General features: G+C 37.9%; 1 protein-coding gene across 3 annotated transcripts in view; it reads left to right on the top strand.

The window, feature by feature from the left end:
* NTRK3 (neurotrophic receptor tyrosine kinase 3) overlaps window positions 1-23,098 on the top strand; it is a 451,535-nt gene that overhangs the window by 68,398 nt on the left and 360,039 nt on the right. For all 3 annotated transcript variants that reach the window (XM_003755530.4, XM_012542269.3, XM_023497019.2), the window contains exons 2-3: window positions 8,667-8,741; window positions 9,911-9,982. In XM_003755530.4, coding sequence (XP_003755578.1) covers window positions 8,667-8,741; window positions 9,911-9,982 — 147 coding nt within the window. The remainder of the gene's footprint in view (window positions 1-8,666; window positions 8,742-9,910; window positions 9,983-23,098) is intronic.

Below are 23,098 nucleotides of genomic sequence, written 5' to 3'. Positions count from 1 at the left end.
AAAACAGGTCTAAGGACAGGTCCCAAAAGTCCTGGAGATATCCCTCTAGATTTTCATCAATACAGTTACTTAACTGATTCTGAATGTAGTAAAATCATCTAGTTTCTATTTCTTTGGAAAGATATAAGGTCATATAGTTCATAGGATTATAGGATATATTAGACTTTATTAAATGTTTTTTTATCATCTAGTTATATTGCATCATCAACATTCTCTGTATTCTAATTATCCTGCCAAAAAATAAAATGAGTGTAGTCTGGTGTGATATTCTATTGAAACCATATTGTTTCTCAGTAAGGACTGCTCTTTTTAAGAATGCTTCCCAACTATGGGGCTTTGCTACCTTCTGGGAACATGTTAACACCAGTGCCTTGGGATGAAAGGAAAAGAACCACGTACTTCCTAAAGTAGTGAGGTTGAAATCCAAGGCTTCAGAGTGTAGGTCTGTGTCGCAGTAGGAGGGGAAATAGCAAGCTTATACTGGCCATCATTACATGGTGTGAGGAATTAAGTTACCACCTCCACCAGCTATCTCTGTGTGAACACAGGCAAGATGTAAACTCTGAGTTTCACTTTTCTCCTCTCAAATGGGGAATTAAAAAAACCTGCCCTGCCTATATCACAGAGTTGTTGTGAAGATTAAATGAGATAACATAAAAAATGCATTATAGTAACATCAAATGTTTGTTACAGTAAGCATGCTATAAATGAAAGTTGTTAGGATTATTGTTATCACCTCGATGTCCGGTGTGTTCAAGGATCTGTGCAGAGGCTGATTCTCCCCTATTAAGAATTCCACAGTTGATCAGGATATTGACCTGCCTGCTCTAGATTGCTGTCTGCAAACTGCAGGATCTGAGTCACCCCTTTTGCACTGCCTGATGACTCCTGCTGCTTGATTGAGCTGTGCTGCCTCTTGGAATATAACTGTTTCTTTCTAGACTTGGTCTTCTGACACACTAGGGTCACCACGTTGAGTCAGCACCCATCCCTTGGTACCTTGGTTCCCTGGAACTTTCTTCTCCTCAGCAGCTGCAGAGGTGTCTACATAAGCAGCATTCTTCCCAGCCCCCTTAGTGTCTGCACACCATGGAGCTTTTGCTCCAGACGCTTTGTTTATAATGCTAAACATATCAGATAATTGAAAGCTAATGCTTCTGTCTGGATCACTAGACATAATACTCCTGGATAACAAATCAATTTCCTCATTGCCCTACAAGATGCTGGAGTCAAAAGCGCCACTCACACATTCCTTTTTGCATGTTGACTTATTTGGGGCCTTGTTGGGATCTCAGTCTTATTTCATAATGTGTCATCAAAATATAAACAGACCACTGGAGCCAGACTGACTGCCCAGTGCTCACCCAACTAACTCTTTTGTCATTCTTGGAATGATCTAAGCAAGAAAGCAGAAGTCTCTTGGGGTCTGCCCTGGGTATATTCTGAAGGGAGCATTCATAGATGTGTATACAACTGGCTCAAGGAGCTACTTATCTTTTTAAGAGCAGGGTGGATTGCATTAAAAGTAAAAAATTCAAGGAGTCTCAACTCCATCTCTAACTTCCTTACCTAAGGGTTTGCATGGATATATCTTTAAAGTTGGAAATACGAAAATAGTTCTGATTATGTTAATTTGAACACTTGAATCATGATTACGCCTTATTTATCACTTCTCCAATCTAGAACTCAGCTAAAGAAATAGGAGAGATAAAAAAAGTCTTTGGGTTGCCAAAGTAGATATTAGTTAGTCCATATTCTAAACTCCAGTCACTTTACCCATAAGACAGGCTCTCAGCTCCATAGTCATAGCTTATTTACATATTTATCAGACCCAATTTCTAGTGACTTGATTAGATTGTTTCCCAGTACACAGAATATTAGAATCAGCAAATCACTGGGGAAAAAAAGGAGGAGGCTTAAAGCTTGTTGCTGGAGATGACAGTGAGAAGCTGACAATGGGAATGGAGATAAGGAAACTCTAAGTTGTAGATACAAAAGTTTAAATACACAACAATCTAGGACTGTTTAGTACAGGGGTAGAGTCTAACATGCTTCAGTGGCCTGAAAGTACCACTCTTTCATAGAGCCGTAATGGTCATACTTTTATCAAGAAAAGTTAAAATTGCATTTATGATCCTTACATGCAGGGGAATGTATAATAAATTTTGGAAAGATTTCTATCCAAAAAAGTTAAAATAAATCATGTTTAAAAGGGCAAGTCAGATATCTGTAAAATTCACTTATGTAAAAGTTCATTCTCCAATGATGTTGAATAAATGAGGTATGACTGTGTCCAAAGGAACAACACTTAAATGTATATTCAACCAATACAAAGCCATAGGCAGAAAAGTATATTAATGCCTAGGGAAAATTCTGCTTATTGATAGGGTTCTTAATGATTGTAGTCCATGTTTACTATTTTACAGATTATTTTAAGGTTTGAAAAGTGTTTAACATACATGACCTCATTTGATTTTCACGAAAAACCCTATGAGGTAGGTGTGATTATTGTCCCCATCCTACAGAAATAAGTCTAAATCTCTGAGTTGTAAAATAATTTGCCTGGAGACACATAGTGTCAGAGAGTAAATTCAAATACAAATCTTAATGATTTTTAAGTTTGGCACTCTATTAACTATGTTATGTAGATGTGCATATTTTGCTTTCATAAACTCCTCTCCAGGGTCTATAGTCTCCAGAGGACTTGGTACTGCTCTAATGTAACTTATATCATGATAAAAGTTCTGTGGGGACAATAAGAAGGAGGAAGGAAAACATGGAGAAAGATGTGATTCAGACCTTAAAGAAGGAGAGTATCGAGGAAGAGGGAGTGGTCAATTAATAAACTGAATCAATGGTTATAAAATTGCCTAGCTGCCATGTGCAATCAAGGTTCAAGACTGCAGAAAGTTCAATGAGCATTGAACACTGTGAAAATACCCTGGGATCCCACACTTATGAAGTTAATAGTTTGTGGAATTAGATTAAACTGAGACTCATTTTCATGTTAGCTGGAGGTGATCTATCTATCTATCTATCTATCTTACTATCTTTCTATCACCTATTATCTGTCTATCCATCTATCTATCTGTCTATCTACCTGTCATTCTATCTACTTATCTGTCTTTCTCCATCTGCCCAACCATCTACCCACCTGTCCATCCATTTTCCCATCTATTCATCTGTCTATCTATCTATTATCTATCAGGATTGGACATGTGATTTCATTGATAGAGAGAACTTCTAGATGACAAAAATTCTTGTGTCAAAGTTGATCAACACTTTTTTCTGCAACTTACACTTTAAAGCAGAGGTACCAAACGTGCAGTTTATCTAAATCCTGCGTGCTTCTTAATCAGATTAAAATTAAATTGGGGAATTTTAAAAACAAACTAAATAAAAATACAATCAAACACAGATAACATTATTTTGTGATTTTCTAAGTCAATATGTGGCTAGCCAGAATCTTTACCTCAGGTTTAGCAATGCTTGATTCTAATTGAGTTTGAGCCTTAAAGAATTCACTAGAGCTCTGAGAGGTTGTGACTTGACTATGTGCCCAAAGTCACACAGCCAGTATGTGGTGGAGATGAAACTTGAACTTTGGTCTTCTGGACCTGAGGCTGTCTCTCAGTCCTTTGCCTCACAAATGTGTATTCAAATATATACAACTGTTTATACATGAATACATATTGATGAGGCAATATATTTCTGTGTATATATCCACACATGTTCATAATCTCTCTATAAATATGTAAATAGCTACACATATTTATGTATACAAATATGTGTGTGTGTATATATATATATATATATATATATATTTGCAATATGCATGTGGGCATATGAAGGAACCCTGAAGCATCATCATAAGATTCTAAGAACAAGTAGAAATGACTGGAGTAATGTGCTTTTCTGGTTTCTCTGGGCTGGCTTCTTTTTTTGATAGATAATTGAGAGATGTGTCCAAGTGCTGCTTGTTCTTCTGGACTGAGGGCCCCACATGGCCTCCTTAATGTTGGCTGTTCCCTCACACAGTTCTGCTAGCACCTATTTGACAGTATCTGGAAGACACAGAGCTTCTCTCTGACCCCATTGAGCGCTGCTTATGCTGAGCTACTGCAGGAGGCCAGTCCCTGTCTGGAGAGTGCAACATTGCTATTAATAATGTTTTCTCTTCTTCTCGCTCTCCCTCCCGCTAGAGCTCAGGGAGTCAGCTTTGCACATTTGCTGCTGATAAGCTGGTGACTTTGACAGGATCGGGAGCCTTGTGATGGTTTTAAGGTGATAAGGAGAAACGGAGGGTGGAGGTGGAGAGCGGGGACCATGGCACTCAGAGATGCCGGTCAGGATGCGGTTGCTTAATTTTCAGAGGGGAGAGCACTGAGTCTGGAATCTGGAGGGCCCGAGTTCAGATCTGCCTTCAGACCCTTACTGGCTGTGTCACCCTGAGCAAGTCACTTAACCCTGTTTGCCTCAGTTTCCTCAACTGTAAAATGGGAATAATAATAGTACTTAATTCTCAGGGTTGTTGTGAAGACTAAATGAGATCATATTTGTAAAAATACTTAGCACAGTGCCTGCCACATAGGAGGCACTCTATATAATTGTTTACATTTCCTTACTGGAACTAGGTAGATGGTTCTATAAGGGAATATATAGATAGAAGGAGAAAAACCTTTCAGATGGGTCAACTCATGGAAAAGCCACTTTGTTTTTCAGGTAGTCCTCAAAGCTAAAATTAACCAAGGATAACCTGCTGGTATTTCTGCCTAGGGTAATCCTTATTAGTAAAGAGGAAGGGTTAAATTCAGTCTTTCATGGGAACATCATTGCCACAGAGTGAGGAGAGAGAGTATGCTGTTGTTGTAAAAAATTGCCATTTTGAGCACAAAAGTTAAGTAAGATAAAGGAGCATTTAAAAAATACTTTGCACAACCCTTTGTATGTATACCCCTCAGCTTGCTTTCATACTTGGGGTATTTTGCTATTCTTGTGGAAGAGACCGTAAGATTTCTCATTCTCTGACTTTAAATAATGAATTTAGATTCTGGGAAGACATCTGATCACATGTGTGATCTTATGATATATGTCCTTAGACCAAGATTCCCTTAAGAAGTCAATAGATTTTTTTTTGTAGCTCTGAAATAATACCGATTTAACCTGAAAACTCTATGAGATATGACTATGTAATTTATACAAGATGGTAGTAGTGCAATTGTGCCCTCTAAAAAAACCTTTATCATGATATGTCTGATATCAGAGGGAATTTAGAGAAAGATAATCTAATCCAACCCTTTTATTTTATAGTTGAAGACATTGAGGCACTTATAAAGAAAATGACTTGTCCAATATCTCACCATGATCTAGTTAATTTTTTTTGACCCTCAATCTAGATTTGTTTTCCCCTCTAAACTACACTACCAGGGCAGATCATTTTAATTAACAAAAGACTAATTAAAGTTAAAGGCTTCATTTAAACTTTTTTCTCCCTAGGTCTTGTAGGGTTTTGTTTGGAGATTATTTATTTCCTCAAAGTGATAGAATAATGGGAGAGGAATTGGGATAGAAGCAGAGAGTGTGAAAATTTTAGGATAGGCATAGAGACTGGACTCCATGATTTCCTTCTCAGATGGAACTCAGGGATGAAGGTGTGCCCTCTATCAAAGCAGATGAACCAGTACCTGTTTGAAGTTTTTCTGGCTTAAAAAGTTGCCTGGGAGCATTAAGAAGTGAGTTGTTTAGCTCTCATAGTCAGTATGTGTCAGAAGTAACCGGGGTCCTACTGATTTCAAGGCTGACTCTCTATCCTAAAGTGTTAAGAAATACTGACAATTGAAGATCAATTAGAAATATGAATATTTCCATGCATCTGTGATCTCATCTATGGAGGTATCCCCTTCATTGATGCAAGTAATAGTCATCGACCCTTCTTATCATATGTGACTCTTTTCTACCTCCCTCCATAAATTCTCCTCAGGGAATTCATTCAGTTTTCTGGGGGCTCTTCCTCTAGATCTCTTGACATTGTTTCAATACAAATGAATGGATGGATCAAGGAAAAAAAGTATTTATTAACAATTTACTACCACAGGAAGCTAGGTGGTACAATGGTTAAATCATCGGCTCTGGAGCCAGGAGGACCTGAGTTCATATCCTGCCTTAGACATTTACTAGTTGTGTGGCATTGGGCAAATCACTGAACCTCAACTGCTTGAAGAAAAATAGCTTACTTTGTGCAAAGCACTGTGTTTAGTTTTGGGGATAAAAACAGCAAAGAAGACAATCCCTGTTCTTAAGGAGCTTACAGTTCAATGGAGGAGACAACCCACACATAGGGATTTTCATCAGTAAGTCAGATGGAACAGTCCCATGGTCCTTAGGGTGCAGTGGTAAAGCAGATGGTAATGTATTTACTTTAGTATCATTTTGTCTGATAAAATCCCATCCTGTGATAATATGGAATCATCAGATAGTGAGATGGTGAGAATTTTCTTTTCCACATCTTCTGTGACTGTGGTTGTTAATGAGGAAGGGCTAGGGCACCCTGAGAATCAGTTGCCAAGTTGCACCTCTACGGAGATTGCTTCTCTGGATAATGACTGAGAATCAGGATCAGTGACCTCTGGACAGGTACTGCAATTCAAGAGGCTCTTAAGTTTACCTGCCCATTAGTGGCAGTTGGTTAGCAATGGAGCATGCTGGCTATCCATTACTTATCCCTTGCTCTGGCAATCGGACAAATCTGTCTTCTTCTCTGGCTATACATCTTTGGGATGATATTCCTTACATCAGTGATGTCAAAATCAATTAGAGATTGGAGCCAATAAACCATACATAAGCTTTCCCTCCTGGCTATGTGTTCACTTAGAAAGCCACATGTTAAAATTATCTATGTTCTGTTGTCGTATATTTATTTTGCTAAATATTTCCCAATTATATTTTAATCTGATTCACTCTTCCATCTGTTTGACCTCTGTGACTTCTTACATCATTTCTTCACAATTCTAAGTTGGTGATATGCTATAGCCTACTCATGTCTACAACTACCTCTTCATTTGCCCTCTGGGTAACCTACAGCTTTAATTTTCTTTGATCCAAGAAGTGAAGATAAAGCTATAAAATTATCATGTAATTTTTTGGAAAATAATATTATTTTTATTTTTATTTTTACAATAATGGGGTTTACATGTAACTTTGTTGTAGCTTATCTATTGCATAGAGGGAGGTGCATCTGAATGAAAATTGTTCAGTATAAATATTTGATGTGGCTCTGGAGAATATTATAGTCGTGTGTATATAATTATATTTCTTTCTGTTTTTACATCTTAGCCAGATTTCTAGTTCTGGTAGGGCCAAACAAATTAACCAATGACAAGTGACTTGTGATGAGGCAATATCAAGACAGAGATATCTAGGAGCTAGAATTGGGCATCAAAGGTGGTGCAGTGTATAGAGTGTTAGACGTGGAGGCAGGAAGAACAGAGTGTGAATCCTGATTTAGATACAGAAGTGTGTGTCTTTGGGTAATTCACTTAATCTCTCTTATCTTCAGTTTCCTAAAATGTAATTTGGATTAATAATAACACCAAGATAACAGAATATTGGGAGAATTACTATGAGATCACATATATAAAGTTCTTTGCAAGCTGCAATATAATACAATATAAACATAGTAAAATAGAAATATTAGCAGTAGTGAAGATAATGATGTGCTCATAGGTCCTTGAAAGGTGTCCCTAGAAAGGACTTTAAAGGAATATGAAGTAATGTGGATATGCTCCCTGCATGGTCATGGAATAGTCCTTAAATGTTGGTATTTTCCAAGCAGTGCCTCGTGTTCTCATGATCTTTATTAGGGTTGGCAGTTGATGGCAAATGATGGAGGGAAAGTAAATGAGCAGGTCTGAAGAATGATTTCTCTCTTAAGATAATGGAAAATTCCTAACACTCTCTGATGGAGAACTTTATATGAGAGAACTCAGGTTTCCTAGAATGCAGGCAAGATATTTAGACTCAAAATCAAGCGTTACTCCTGATAGGGAAAAGGAAACTTTCTTGCTTTAGGTTCTTTGGTGTAATTCTACATAAAACATGGGGATTGATGATTTTGTTTTTATGGTTGGATGATTCCCAAATGAAATAATAGATCTTCCTTTGGTTTCTACTGCCTCATTGAGTGGCTCTATTAGTCTCTTTGAGTTTGGGATTGAGATGACTGAAAGGAAACCAAAGCAGGTACTATCAGTTTTTGGACTCAGTTATCTGTATGTCATCAATGCCAAAGGCCAGACTTTATTCCTTTATCTCTGTTTCATCCATACTCCTGGTGTTAGCTATTATAATACTTACTACCAGAGCTATCCTATGATATTTATTTATTGTTGTGGTCTGTCCTTCATTCTCGAAAAGGACCATGATATTAGGGAGATGATATTATGATATACAAGTGAACTGGATTTAAATGAGGGAGGAATTTATATCCTAGGCCCAATCCAACATGCACAAAAACTACTACAATAACAACCAAAAAAGACTTTGTTTTCTAAATGGGGAATTGCTGGATAGGGACTCAGGGCTGGGTGGGGGAGGAAGATAGCTTACTTTATGAAACTAAATATTTTCCTGAGCTGAACTAAGCTCTTACCTTTCATTCCTCCCCACAGACACATAGAGAACTGGCGGAGCTTGCATACACTCAATGCAGTGGACATGGAGCTCTATACTGGACTTCAAAAGCTGTGAGTATAAAGGAGTTTGTACTGAGATTTTCTTGGATCCCTAGTTGGGGTTGTTAGGGAGGTGAGCTTCCCTGTCTTCCAAGACTAAGAAATCCTTGCTAAGAAATGGTGTGGAACTCTTGTTTTTTTGGAATATATACATTCTAGTTATAGAATCTTAGAGCCAGAAGGGATTTTAGAGATCAGTAAGTCAAATCCCCCAACATTAGAGAGAAGAAATGAGAAGCCCAGAGAGTATATGAGATTTGTTCAAGGTTACAAAACTAATAAATCAGGTCCCAGATTTCTTGACTTCATGACCAATGCTTTATCCAGCATACTGTGATAAAAAAAATTTAACTAGCATGTTAAAGTTTTTAAATATCTCATTTTATCCTTCCAACAACTCTGTGAAGTAGATATTATTAATGTTATACACATTTTATGGATAAGGAAACCAAGGGATAAAGCCATTAAGTGATTTGCCCAGGTATCACATCCAGTTAGTGCCTGAAGAAGAATTTGTACTCAGGTCTTCTTGCCTCCAGGTGCAGTATTCCATTTATTGGGGCAACTAGCCACCTGATGTCTACTTGCCTGCCTATTGCCTATGAGTTGTCCCATATTTCTCAGTGTTTTTTCTCCCTCTCCTGGGGAATGATGTGAAATGGGTGGGGAACAAGACGTTTTGAGAGCCATTTAATATTGGTGAGTGGGAATGGTGCCCAGGAAGAGGCTTGATAATGTTTAGAGGAAGGGAAATTACTGGACAGAAATTTACCAACCAGGAGAACTGAGGTAGGACATTTAATCATTTAAGGTTTGTTTCACTTCTTCCTTGGAGTCCATGTTTTCTACCTTCTTGGAGAAATCCCTATCCATATTCAATTCTGTCATTTTCTTTTGCATGAGGGAATACAGCTCCCTCTTATTCTTCTTATTTTCCTTAATAAATTCTTGTAGAGTGATAATGTGTTCTAACTCAGTTCATTTATTCATCAAATATTTTTGAATGTCTACTATAAGCCAGAAATTATCATAGACACTGTGGGGAATAAAGAAATGAATATGACTCAGTCCATGAACGAGAGGAGCTTATAATTCCATACTTCTCATAACCCAGCATCAGCTACAGCTTAGATTTTATGTTTCTTTTTGACTCTCTTGACCATCTTTTAATTTTTCCCCAGGACTATCAAGAACTCAGGACTTCGGAACATCCAGCCTAGGGCATTTGCCAAGAATCCTCACTTACGTTACATGTAAGTCCAGTCTTGATCTATGTTACAGGGGCTCTAGGACTAAGAGGTAACAACAGCATGGGAGCTTCCTTGAAGCTGAATTTATGTAGGGAAAATCTATCAGCTAGGTTTTGTCTTTTTTCCAAGTTGAAACCTTCTAGTGGCTGAGCCCTGGGGAAGAACGTAATAGACTTAAAAGACTTTTGTGCATTTTGACATAAAATTAAAAAAAAAAACCTATTTGATGCATAATTTAATATATGTTTGAGTCAATAGATAAAAAAATGGGTAAAGAATTTTTGCATCATTTATCCTTCTCTAATCCAGCTAGGTAAGGACTAATCAATGAGTTCTCAAATATTCCAATATAATATAGCAGTAGCCTTAGGGATTCAGGGAGAAAAGAAAGAAATCAGTATATTTGCAACAGAGGGTGCTTATGGAGAATAATGGGGAACAAGGGATAGTTAGGTAATCTGAGATCAGATTACCATAGGCCTTGCTGGTTAAGTAGAGGAATTTGGATTTAGGATCATTGATACAAAGCAGGAAAAAAAACCTTCGGATCCACCTTAAACTGAGAACTTAAGTGTCTTATATATTCCAAGGTCTGAGTCCAGCTTCACACAGGTAGAATGTAGTTTAAGGATTTGAATTATCTTCTTACTCCAAATTCAGTGCCCTTCACACTATACCATTCTGGCTCTTGAGAAGCATTTAGGGTTTCATTAGCATAGAGAACTCCCGGGTGAGGAAACTCTAATGATGCTGACTGGTCCTTTTCTCTGCAGTTTCTGCAGAGAAGGGTTGCTGAGAGCTCTGAAAGGATGGATAACCTGGGGGGTAGGATGACAAGGAGGCATATTGTTTGTATGTGTCAGAGGTGAGACTTGGACCCAGGTTTCCTTGATTTCCATCTCATCTTTCTGTTCTCCATATTGCCTTTTAATGTGATAGGCAATAGGAAACTCTGCTTGGTTTTTAAAAGTGCAGTTATATGATTGATAAAAGTTGAATAAAAATATGAAAGGGAGGAGGGGGTTGTTAGATAAATGAACTTTATATTCTGAGGAAAACATACTTCATTTCCTCATTAGTCTCCTTTACCTCCACTGCAGGGAGGTTTTTGAGCATGTCTCTGCACTCATTAGCCTTGTAATCCCCTGTGGAAACCCTGCTCCTCTCCCCTTCTCTTTAGCTGGGACACTTAGCCTTTGCCTCTCTAGACCTCCTAAAGATGGAATTCTTTTGAAGGTTCTTGCTTTAGCTACTTCTGGGCACAAGGTAGCCAGCTGGGCTGCCTAATTTCCAAGTAATTAACTACAGAGTGAGGTGGGCCAGGGGCAGTTCTTAGAAGATTGGAAGTATTGAACTGTGGCCTTGGTCCCCATCTCTTGGGATTGGTTAAATGCTAAAGAACTGGGGGCCTAGGACCTTGGCTCATAATATTGAATTGGATCCTGAAGGGGAGGAGGAAGTCCTTACACTCTTACAAAGGGAGAAAGAAGGCAGAAAGATGACTCTTTGGATTCTGAGACACATGCCTCTTTTTGTAGCAGGTCATTATCATAACAGCTAACAAAATTTGCAAAGTACTTTACATATATTATTTGATTTCACCCTCAAATGATCTTATGAGGTAGATACTATTATTATTATTTATCATTATAATTTTCTAGATGAGGAAACTGAAACTAAAAAAGGTTTATTGAATTGCCTATGGATACATAGCTAGTGAATGTTTGATTCCAAATCAATGGCAAATTACCCACTGTGCCATTGGATGCCTTTAACATCTTCCTAAGGCTCATCTCATCACCTTGTCACCTGCTTGCTGGGAGCAGGAATCTCCCAATAATCTACCAAAAGGGAAAAATATCTTTGATCTTTAGCAAGATTTAGCAAGTAGTTGCTAAATATAATCTTGAGCTATGAAAGGAGAAACAAAGTTTATAGGGATTTGAATAATTAGAAATTCTATTTGGTTAGTGATTTTGCCTGCTGATTTATAATTACTGTCTCAAAGCTTTGTAGCTATGTGTGCTGTATGCTAGAGTACTCCCCCTAAAAAATTCTCATTTATTCCCTACTTTCCCTACCTATCCACATATAGAGACAGATAATAGATTTCTAGTCTAGTCTAGTCATATTAGACTGTGATTTTCTTGAGGGAAGGGACTGTTTTTGACTTTCTTTGTTTTCCTAAGGCTTTAGTACAGTGTTTAGCACAAAATAAGCATTTGATAAATGCTTGTTCATTGATTGATTGATAGATATACAGATTCTGGATTTGGTGGAAGCAAGCTTAGGGAGGAAACAGCATTTTCAAGGAGTACATGGGGAGATTTTGGTTAATGATTATCCATAAATAAACAAACAAATATACACATTATTTATTTTTAACTAGAAGCTTCTCATGGCCTGCCCCCGGCTGATTTGTGGAAAAGTCTCACCAACAATTGGCAATGCTTGGGCTCTGCGGGGCTGATGAGCTCTTTGCCATTTCTTGGACCTAAGCCTGGACTTTTGCTAGCTAGAAACGAAACTCAGTGGGAAGTGTGACATATCCTGGAGGTGGAGGTTGGGGGAATGAAGGCAAGGTTGAGGATGAGAGCCAGGAATAAGAGAATTAGTGATAATTCCACCTGGCCCCACCCTTCCCTCCTGTTGAGCTCAGGAGGAGGAGTACGGGGAGGAAGTTGTTCTCCCCTACTTGCCATCTGGAGTACCCACTGGAAGTATTTCTGATAGCAAGAAGAAATTCTACCACAGGACAGATGAAACCCATAAATCGAAGAGGTGAATAGCTTTTTAGGGGCTGGGACTTCTGTTGAGGTTGAATATGGCCTGGTTTTATAAGAAGGAAGGGGTAAATTTCTGACCTCCGAGACTGGGGATTGGGAAAGCTGGGAGCTTCTTAGAAATATGTGACCATTTCACTGGCCATAGAATTTTGAATTTTACAAATGGGAAACGCAGTTAGTCTGGTGAGACTGGAAGGCCCAGCATTCTGAATTGGGAGTTCTTGTATATTAGAGAGAGATCCTTAGACTGAAAGGAGAGGAAACAGTCTGTGGAGGGAAAAGGGGATGCCCTTTGAACACTCCTCAAGTTCCCTTGGACTAGGTCTAGATACCTGTTTTATATTGCTCTGATTGCTCTTCTTTTCTTTAGAAAAGACTGTACCTATTTTCTGGGTTCTATCATCTGTACCTATCATCTGGGCTCTTTATTTATTGGTGATTGGGAGTTCTAGACTTCCATTTTAGGTTTGTTCAATTTAGCTTATGTCTTCCAAAGCTTAGGCTAGTCATTTCCATAAAATCACTTAGCAGGGTACTGTTCCCTGCTGCTCTTTGCATCTTGGTGGCTGACAAGGCAGAAAGAAGGAGACGGGTAACATGAGGATCAGGAGGAGCAAAGATTTGCTTGAATCTATCAGTCTTTCATTCCCAATGCTCCAGTTGTTTTCTTTTTCCTGATGGGTTGAATTTTCTTCTGTCACATCCTAGCAGGGTCAGGAATTTGAGAGGATTTTCCCTTTTTTTATGCAGCTGCATGTACTAGGAAAAGGAAGCTTCCCTTATACATGGAACTTTCACAGCCTTAGAAGGCCATGGGTGAAGTGCTAAGTGCCTTTTGGGATTATTTATTTTCTTTCTATGGCAATTCTGAGAAAGCCTCAGAAATCAGGTCATGGTCAGGAGAATAGGGCTGCTGAATAAAATGGAAATAGGTAGGCCTAAAGCCATTTAATTTAGAACTAGCTCTTGATCAGTGGGAGACACTTCAGGAAAAGGAATGAATGTGAAGCTTCTCTTTAGGGATGAACCAGGTTGATGAATAGGAGAAGGATAGATACCAAATTCTATAGGAATCCCAAGGCTGTGCTTGTAAGAAGTGTCTATGGCTAATTAGAGCTTGCTGCTATTGATTCTAAAGTTGTAAGTTCAGTATTCATGTGGATCAATTAGTGCTTCTTTGTTCTATGGCCACAAGCTATGGGAGAGACTAAGCAAAAGTATGGATAGATTTAACAGTTCAGCTGAATCCAACCACGTACTTTTTAAATACCTACTCTTTATTTGCTAAGTGCTGAGAATATAGTCTCTACTGTCAAAGAGCACCAACAAATCAGAAAATACTTGATATGTGCCAAACATTGTGCTAAGTACTGAGGTTACAAAGGTTAAAATAATCCTTGCCCTCAAGAATATTATATTCTAGGGAAGGAGACAATATATAAATAAGTAGGTATAAACAAAATACAGAATGAATGGAAGGTAACCTTAGAGGCAAAGGTTTGGGGGAGAAGGAAGAGTAGAACAATGGGAGGCTACTGTAAGATGCAGGGGAAACTGAGAAGGAGCGATGCACTTCTCCATGCTTCACTAAGTTATCAAAGCAATCTTACTAAAGTGCAAATCATCTACCTATGCAATAAACACCAGCCATTGCCTTTGCCACTGGGATTAAGTATAAAACCAGATGGTGGCTTTTAAAGGCCTTTATAACCTGGTTATTTCCTGCCTTTCCTGTCTTTTGGACCTCTTGATGCTCATTGGTTCTAAGAATGAAGAATGACAACAACATCGCTAGAACTTAGTGCAGTGCCTGCATACAGTAGGTATTTCCTAAATGCTTATTAACATGACTTGATTCTTTAAGGCTGTGAGTTCTCATCTCAATAGAGGGCATACCTTTCCCTGGATTTTAGTGGGTCATTGATAAAGTGTTTCGTAGTAAAAAGTTGTCTTAGTCCGTTGGACTAAGGATCAGAAAATCAGGAGTTTTAGTTCTGTGATAAATTAGTTTGATGACTTCAGGCAAACCAGTCAGGGAGGGTGGAGCCTTTGGCAGAGTTTTGAGAAGGTCTCAGTGGGCAGGAGAGAAGGCAAGACGACCAGAAGTCCGTGTATCTATAATCTTCCACTATTGGCTTTTTATTTATTAGCTGACTTCATTTAAGAAACAACAAGACCAACAGAACAAAATATGTTCTGAGACTTGACAGAGTGGCTTTCCCGGTAGCTCTATGACATTTTCTCCTGGCAAAGAGGCCAGGGCTCTGCTCTCACTCTCACAACATCTATTTCTGTCCTCTAAATGCATTTACAAGTCTTCAGTCCCCAGCTGAGCAATCACAAGACGATCACTTACTCCAACACTAATTGTGAGAGCTTTGGCTTTGCCTTTTTTTTTTTTTTAAAAGAGTAATGGCTTTGAGACCCTTTTTTCCCTTCCCCTGTGCAGAATAAAAAATAGGGAGTGAAATCATTGATCAGTTTAGAAATGCTCAGTTGCTTAATGCTTGTGACTGGCTCAAGACCTCCCCCACTCCCAAACTGCCAGTTGCTTAAGGTTAAATATGTTTGCCTGTTACTGCATAATTAGTTCAGTCATTTTTCAGTCTTGTCTGACTCTTTGTGACTTCATTTAAGGTTTTCTTGGAGTGGTTTGCAGTTTCCTTCCTTAGCTCATTTTGTAGTTGGGGAAACTGAGGCAGATAGGATTAAGTGACTTGCTCAGGGTCACACAGCCAGTAAGTATATGAGGCCAGATTTGAACTCAGGAAGATGAGTCTTCTGGACTCCGGGCCTGTACTCTATCCACTGCATCAATTAACTACCCCTCTATAGTCAGTACATGAAGCTAGAGAAATAGCAAAGCAGGATGGTCAGCCCCAAAGTTGTTAACAATGGTTAATTCTGTCAGTCACCACTGCTAAGTGTTACTCTCAGGAAACTGAAGAGAATTTAGAGAGCATGTTCTCCTTCATTTTTTAGAAGACAGATCAGAGAAGTGAAAAGATTTTTTCAAGATCACCAAAGTAATTAATCATAGACTTGGGATTGAGAACCCAGATGTTTTGACTCCTTTTTCAGTACTTTATCTTACTGCTTCTTTCCATCAGGAGGAAGTGAGATGATGCAGATAGAGTGCCAGGTCTGGAGTCAGGAAAACTCATCTTCCTGAATTCAAATCTGGCCTCAGACAATAGCTCTGTGATCTAGGGCAAGTCATTGCACCCTGTTTGCCTCAGTTTTTCCAAATGTAAAATGAACTGAAGAAATAAATAGCAGACCACTTCAGTATTTTTGCCAAGAAACCCCCAAATAGCACCACAAAGAGTTGTACATGACTGAACAATAGCCCCCAAACCCTTCTTTTTTAGGATCTGACTTTATTTTTGAGGACCTTATGCTTTCTACCATCAAGATAGAATTATTAATATTTTCCACTAAGGAAATGTCTTTATAAAGTGCTCTCAAGTCCTAGGAAGTAATGCCACACAAAAAAGCTATAAAAAAGAGCCACATTCTAGGAGGTCCTTGGACTCTTGTTAGGCCCTATAGAGAAATCTTATTAAATTATTCTCTTTAAGGTCTTGTCCATATGTATTTCTGTATTGATTTTCTGCTTTGATGACTGTGTTAGAAAAGATTTTTGAGTATTTATTTACCACCCAGATAAAATTCCACAACTACTGTTATAAACAAAAACTGCGTGATGGCTCAGTTGTTTCAGTATTAGAACATAAAATTTAAGGCTCAGTTAAAAATTCAGAAAGTTTGTTGCAGTAGAATTTGACTTGTGTTTAATTCCACGTAGCAACATAGGTGATTCACCTTTCTGTGACTTGTTCCATTCACCATCCTTGTGTTTATATGTGTATGTATGATTTCCACTTATCTGCACCCATTCTTCATTGGGAGACTTTACTGAGTGAAGATGTGAGCTCAGGTGAGAGGTATTATAGTGGGAAAGAGCACTGGACCTAGAGTCAGAAAAATCTGTGTTTTAGTCCCAGTTTGTCTGAGCTTGACTTTGGTAAGTCAAGTTGCTTCCTTGAACTTCAATTTTTCATCTGTAAAATGAATTTATAGACATCTTAGTTCAAACATTCATGAGATCTAAATGAGATAATGTATGCAAAGTGCTTTTTATTTGCTTATAAAGGTAGAAATTATTATTAGGCTAATAAACTCTGATACCTCAATATGATAAGGAGACAACTGAATTCTTGAAGCCCATGCCAAAATTTAGATTCTATCAAGCTTTAAGGGAGGAGACTGTGGGCCTGGCAAATGAGAGTCACCTTAGTTTCATTTTAGTTTCAGCCTGGCTAAGAGTGGGAAGGCTCATTATTTGATTGGCTTCATGGTGTTGGAAATTTTCAGCCATAGCAACTCATGTCACATACATGAAGGTTGTCTTCTAAAGCCTAAGGAAGCCACCCTATTCATCAGCACAGGGAATATTCTTGCCAAAAAAAAAAATCATAGATTTTGAAAATATGATGATGAAGATGAATGTCTCATAGGTTCAGGACTCTTCTCTGACCTTGACTATGTTAATTATTTTGACTATGCTAACCATCCCACACTTTAAAGAATTCCCTCCCACAAAGCCCTAAAAGGGGTGAATTGTTGCTGTCTCCCCAGGATGCTGGCTGCCTGCCACAGAGGACATTTCCTGAAAATGAATTGGGTCAATATCATGACAGTATTTATTTATCACACACTAAAAGTAAATAAATTATTTCTTTTTAAAAGAGTTTGCCAGGATAGAAATCTGGAGAATGTGGGCACAGTCTAGATATTATTTTGTTATGCCCCTACACTTTATGCAGTTTCCTCTGAACTCAACCAGATGTTTCTCTATATTTTAAAGTAGTCAAAGAGCCAACATCCACATTGCCCTTTCATTTTCTTCCTCTCTTCCTTCCAAACATATGCCCTTCATCTCCCCAGGCTCTAAGGAGATCCAAGCATCCAATATAATGGTGCTAAACTGTTTCTCACTTCCTCCTTGTTCCCTCTCAGTTACAGAATTTTAGAGGCACTTTGGAGCTTAAGGTGCTCCATCCAGAAAGTAGAATTTCTGCATTTGTTGCAATCTTGATCACTAGTCTCTTTCATTTTACAGAAAAAGAAACTGAGACCCAGAGAAATAGAGTAACATAAACACAGTTATTTAGGGGTAGAGCTGGGCCTAAAGCCCAATTCTATAAATACCAAATCCAGGCCTTCACCCCAAACCCATTCTTCTGGGGTCTTACTGAAATTGTTCCTCAGAGTTAACAGGATACATTCTTTGAGGGGCAGAAGGAGGAAGGTTGCTGGCAGCATTGTGGAGGGAAAAGAAACACATTAATTCTTGCTTTAAAAGATGGGGAATGGTTAGATTTTATTTACTGAGCCCTGAAAAACATAAATACATGTAAAAGGCATTAGCAGTATAAGCAAAGTGAAATGTAAATAGTCTGGTGTTCTACAATTAGACAATACAGAGTAAAACAGCACACTGATGTCAACCCAGGCTCTGAAGGCTTCTTCCCTTATGACTCTGTAAGTCCTGCCCTGGGAACCTTCTGAGCCTAGTCCCTGTCTCAGCCACTTTGTGCTCTATAACTTCCTTCCATATTCTGCCATTAGTCCCTGGTTGAAATTTTGAGCATATGGCTTTGCAAATGAGCTTGGCAACTGGTACTGAGATCATATTTGAGTCCTCAGAAAGCAAGGGACTTTGTGGGTCAGCATTTGCTGAAAACTATTTCTCTTAAACCCTTTCCAATGTGGGGGTTTCTTTCTTTCTTTCTTTCTTTCTTTCGCCAATCAGATGAAATGTTAATTGTTATCCAGTTGTTCAGTCATATCCTACTCTACATGATTCCATGGACAAAAGACGTTAGGGTTTTTCACAAAAAATAGTGAAGTGATTTGCCTTTTCCTTCTCCAGTGTGTGCCTGTTTTACAGATGAGGAACTGAGGCAAATAAGTATTAACTGCTTTGTCTATGGTCACATAGTTGGTAAGTGTTTGAAGTTGGTTTTGAACTCAGATCTTTCTAACTCCAGGCCCAGTGCTATATGTACTTCATCACCTAACTACCCTTGAGAACATGTTACTTCAAAGAAAAAGACAATATTTGAACCCAAGTTTTCCTGATTCCAAGTCTGGCACTATTCACTATCCCAAAATGTCTCTTTTAAATTAAATAGACTTTAGTTAGTCAATAAACCAAGATTGTCTTAACTTGTCTATTTTTTGATTATTCTCTTGGGGTAGGAGGGAGTTAGAGGGACATATCCAATTTGCTTCATATATTTTTTTTCTGAGTTTGGAGTGCTTTGGTCCTTTAAGGAATTTCAAAATGAGGTCTTATCTCTACTATTTGGTGGTCTGGCAACCCACAAGAGTTTCTGGCCTCATTCTTACATTTTTAGATGGCTGTGTACCATATTTTTAAAGGTTTTCCTATCATCTTGCATCTTTAATTTGTTCAAAACTCAGTTTACAGTTCAGTAAATACTTTGGCCTTTTGCCTCACGCAATGCCCCGGGTTGCATGAGTCCTGGCCTTGCTGATTTTAAGATGTGTTCATATTTTCCAAACATTCTCTGACTTGATTTTTGTCAATAGCTTTTTTTCCCATTTCTTCACAAAGGCTTCATTACTTCCCATTTGTTCACATTTCTTTTCTTCATTTTTCTTGTTAAGGACAGATTTAGAAAATGAGTTCAGTCTTTCAGCTATTTTAGAGTCATCATTAATTTCTGTCCTTCTACATTTTGTAGCCGGCTTGCAGTCTACAGTTTGTCTCCTATTTTCTCCTTGTTGCAGTTTCAAAAGTTTTTTGGCTAATATGTTAACTCTTTGAATACATTTTCATTCCCTTTTGTTCTCAGATTGACTTTGCTTTTTTTTTTTTTGTGCAGTTAGCTGTTTATTATGATTATTTAGAATTTGGATACTGATGGATACTTTTAGAGGGCTTTCTAAACATTTGTCCTGAATCTGAAATTCTTTATTACAAGCAACAGATCATATTGTAGTCCTATTGCGAGTTCTAAATATTGATATCCTCTCTAAAGCCTTGAAACTATTCTAGGCCTGGAGTGAGCCTGGAGAAACCAGAGAGGTCAAACCTAGATTTGGGCTGCCTTAGGGGATCCCTAATTAAGAGAGCTGATTCTGTGTTCCTCAGAATTTTAAAGCTTTCTGGAGGAAGGCTGAAGGTCTGGACTGAGCTAGAACTCCCTGAGGGTAGCTAGACTCCAAGAGGAAGGCATGAGAAGGGAGAACTAGAACGGATATTTTCTTGTAGAGAGTCTTAAGAACTAATCCAAAGGTAGCTATCTCTAAGGCTTATTTAAAAGAAATAGTAAATTGTACATAATAGATTTTCAGTTTCAGCTTCTTGTACAATCATCTTCTTTTTTATTATTCTATGCAATGCATTTGCTTGTTTTATTTTATAAATTAATTTTTTTTAAAAGAATCAATCTAAGGTTAGGATGGAAGAAGATCTGTGGAGAGAGACAATAGGATCATTTTGAGACAGAACATGAAAGCAGGTTAACTTTTGCTTCCACATCCCTACCCCTTCTTTCAGAGATCTTCTTGTATGATTCTTTCCCTACCTTTCCTTCCTAGACACTCCAAGCCATTATTTTAGTCATGAGCTTTTCAGGTCTCTCCTCTGCACAGAATTCCTATGTAAAGCTCCATGCTCTTTTATTTTCTACTTCAAAACTTAATTCCAGCCAATATGTTCAGTAGTTAACATATTGGCTCTTACGGTATCTTTTTTGAAGGGAAATGCATACATAACAAACAAAAAACCAAAACTATAGGAATAAATAAACAAGACTCAATAAAGTACCTCTAGAGTCACTCCTAAATATGGGTTTTAGGCCCTGAGGCAGCCCCATGGAATGAGTATATTACATATATGCAGTGTATATACACATACACATAATACATATGTAATATACCCATGCCATCTGGGAATATACATATATAAATAAATATACATACACACAAAACACATGAAAATACACAAGGATATATAATGTTAACATATGTAATCATGTTTGGAGATGTGTATTTCCAAATTTATTTGTATGTATATGTCATTGTTGGTTTTCAATCATTTCTATTGTATCCAACTCTTTAGGACCCCATTTGGGTATTTCTTGGAAAAGATACTAGATTGCTTTGCCATTTCCTTCTTCAGTTCATTTTGTGTTTGTATATGTATAGGGATGTATGTGTTTGTGTATGTATAGCTATATAATTGATAATTTTTAGTAATAAAGAAAAACCTACTAAGTAAAAACTACAGATAAAGCAACAGTATATGTGACATTCCACATCCATTAGCCTCCCCTTTCTCTGCCAAGAGGAAGAAAAAGTAGTACATATGTTCTTTGAATCTCTATTTTAAGGCAGGAGAATCTATTCATAAAAATATATATTCACTGAGTACTTAAGACACTGGGATGTAAATGTAAGTAATAATATTGATAGTTGGTATTTATATAACATTTTACAGCTTACACAGCTATTTCTTTACATGAATTAGGTGTGGCAAGCACCATTATCCACATTTTATTATTGAGGAAATAGACCCAGTGAAGCTGAAGGACTTGTTTAAAATCATATGGATAGTCAGTAGTGGAACTGGGGCTTTCACACATATAGTGCTATTTCCATTATACCATAATCCCTATCCTCAAGGCATATGCAGTATAAAAGGGGAAATAAAATGGATATTCAAATAATTACAATTCAATTCCAAAAACAATTATGAATTATAGATAGTCTGATTTATAATGAAAAATGAAATAGTTCCTGCCTTTGAAGAACTTATAATCTACTAGGTATAATAAGACTCATGATTATAATAATAATTATCCTGTGTAAAGTGAAGAGAGGGAGTTGAATGAAGTAGGACTGAAAGATTAAATAACTTTTAGCTGTTACATCAGGGGATTTCTAGAGGAAGTGACAAGTGAGCTGGGCTTTAAACAGAAGAGAAAGATAGCAGCAAGTGGACTATGATTGGGAGGTCATTCCAGGTATGAAGATAGAGCAGAAAGGCTTCACAGCAGAAAGGACAAGTTGGGATAGGGGGAACGATATATAGGCTGGTTCTGTTGAAATATAGAATATATGAAGTGGAGCAGAAGGTGAGTAGGTTGGAGATAGATTGTGGAAGGTCTTAAATGGCAGATTAGCTAGTTTGTATGTTATTCAAGAGGCCTTGGGGACTCAATGAAGGGAGCAAGAGAATGATGAGACCCTTCTGTGCATTAAGGACATTGACTCTGGAAGGGACAAGAAGGATGGGTTGAAGTGAGATCAGAGACAGGGAGATCATTTAGGAAATTTTCATATCAGTCTATGTGAGTTACAATGAGGCCTTGAATCAGAGGAGTGCAAGTGTTGGGTCTGGAATTAATAGGGCTGATAGGAGAGTTTTTATGGAAAGACAATCAACAGAATTTGATAACTGATTGGATGTAGAAATGATGAAAAAAACGGGGAAGAATAAAAATGTTTGAGGCCTAGAGATTTAGGGATAATACCTGAATCCATGAGAAATTATAAAGAGAAGAGATAAGGGAAAGAGGACTGGGCATTGGTAGATGCTCATTTTTAGCAGAAAAAAGAGGAATAAAAGAAGGATCAGGAAAGCACAATGCCTCAGAAACCACAAAAAGAAAGAAGTCAAAGAAATTGCCAAGAAGGAGGTGATATTGGAATTGTATCTTGGAGAATGAATGCATCAAATTTCTTCAAGTATAGATAGCAAGAAATAACCTTTTGTTGCCCCTTAGTCATGCCATGAAAGCAACTTTCTGCTTTGGCTTTGCCCAGAGCAAGGCTTAATCTCACCCCTATCTCAACCCTTTTCTCCCTTTCCCTTGCGCCTGACTTAAGTATATTTCCATGGGCCTGGGGCTTTAAGGAAGATCTTGAGCTTAGAGAATATATGTTGGGGTCAGTCAATTCAACAAGCACCTATTTAAAAAAAATCACTTTATGTTACTAGGTGGTAGAATGGTGAAAGATAAAGATGTACCTATACAAACTACACAGAAAAGGATCTTAGAATTCTAGGTCCAGAGCTGAAAAGGACCAAAGATTCCATTTTATCCAACCCTTTCATTTTACAGATCAGGAAACTGAGGCTAGGAAAGTATTTATGGAAAAATCAGAATATCAGGTTCTCTGATTTCAGAGCCATGGCTTATTTTTGTGGTACTACCCTAATATGCAATATTAAAATGCCTTTACTAACCAGACTAAGAAGAGACTGAGTATTACTGTTCCCATTTTACAGATG

The sequence above is a fragment of the Sarcophilus harrisii genome, chromosome 2 (genome assembly GCF_902635505.1).
Source record: "Sarcophilus harrisii chromosome 2, mSarHar1.11, whole genome shotgun sequence".
NCBI classification, from domain to species: Eukaryota; Metazoa; Chordata; class Mammalia; order Dasyuromorphia; family Dasyuridae; genus Sarcophilus; species Sarcophilus harrisii.
This window is presented reverse-complemented; position numbering and strand designations above follow the sequence as displayed.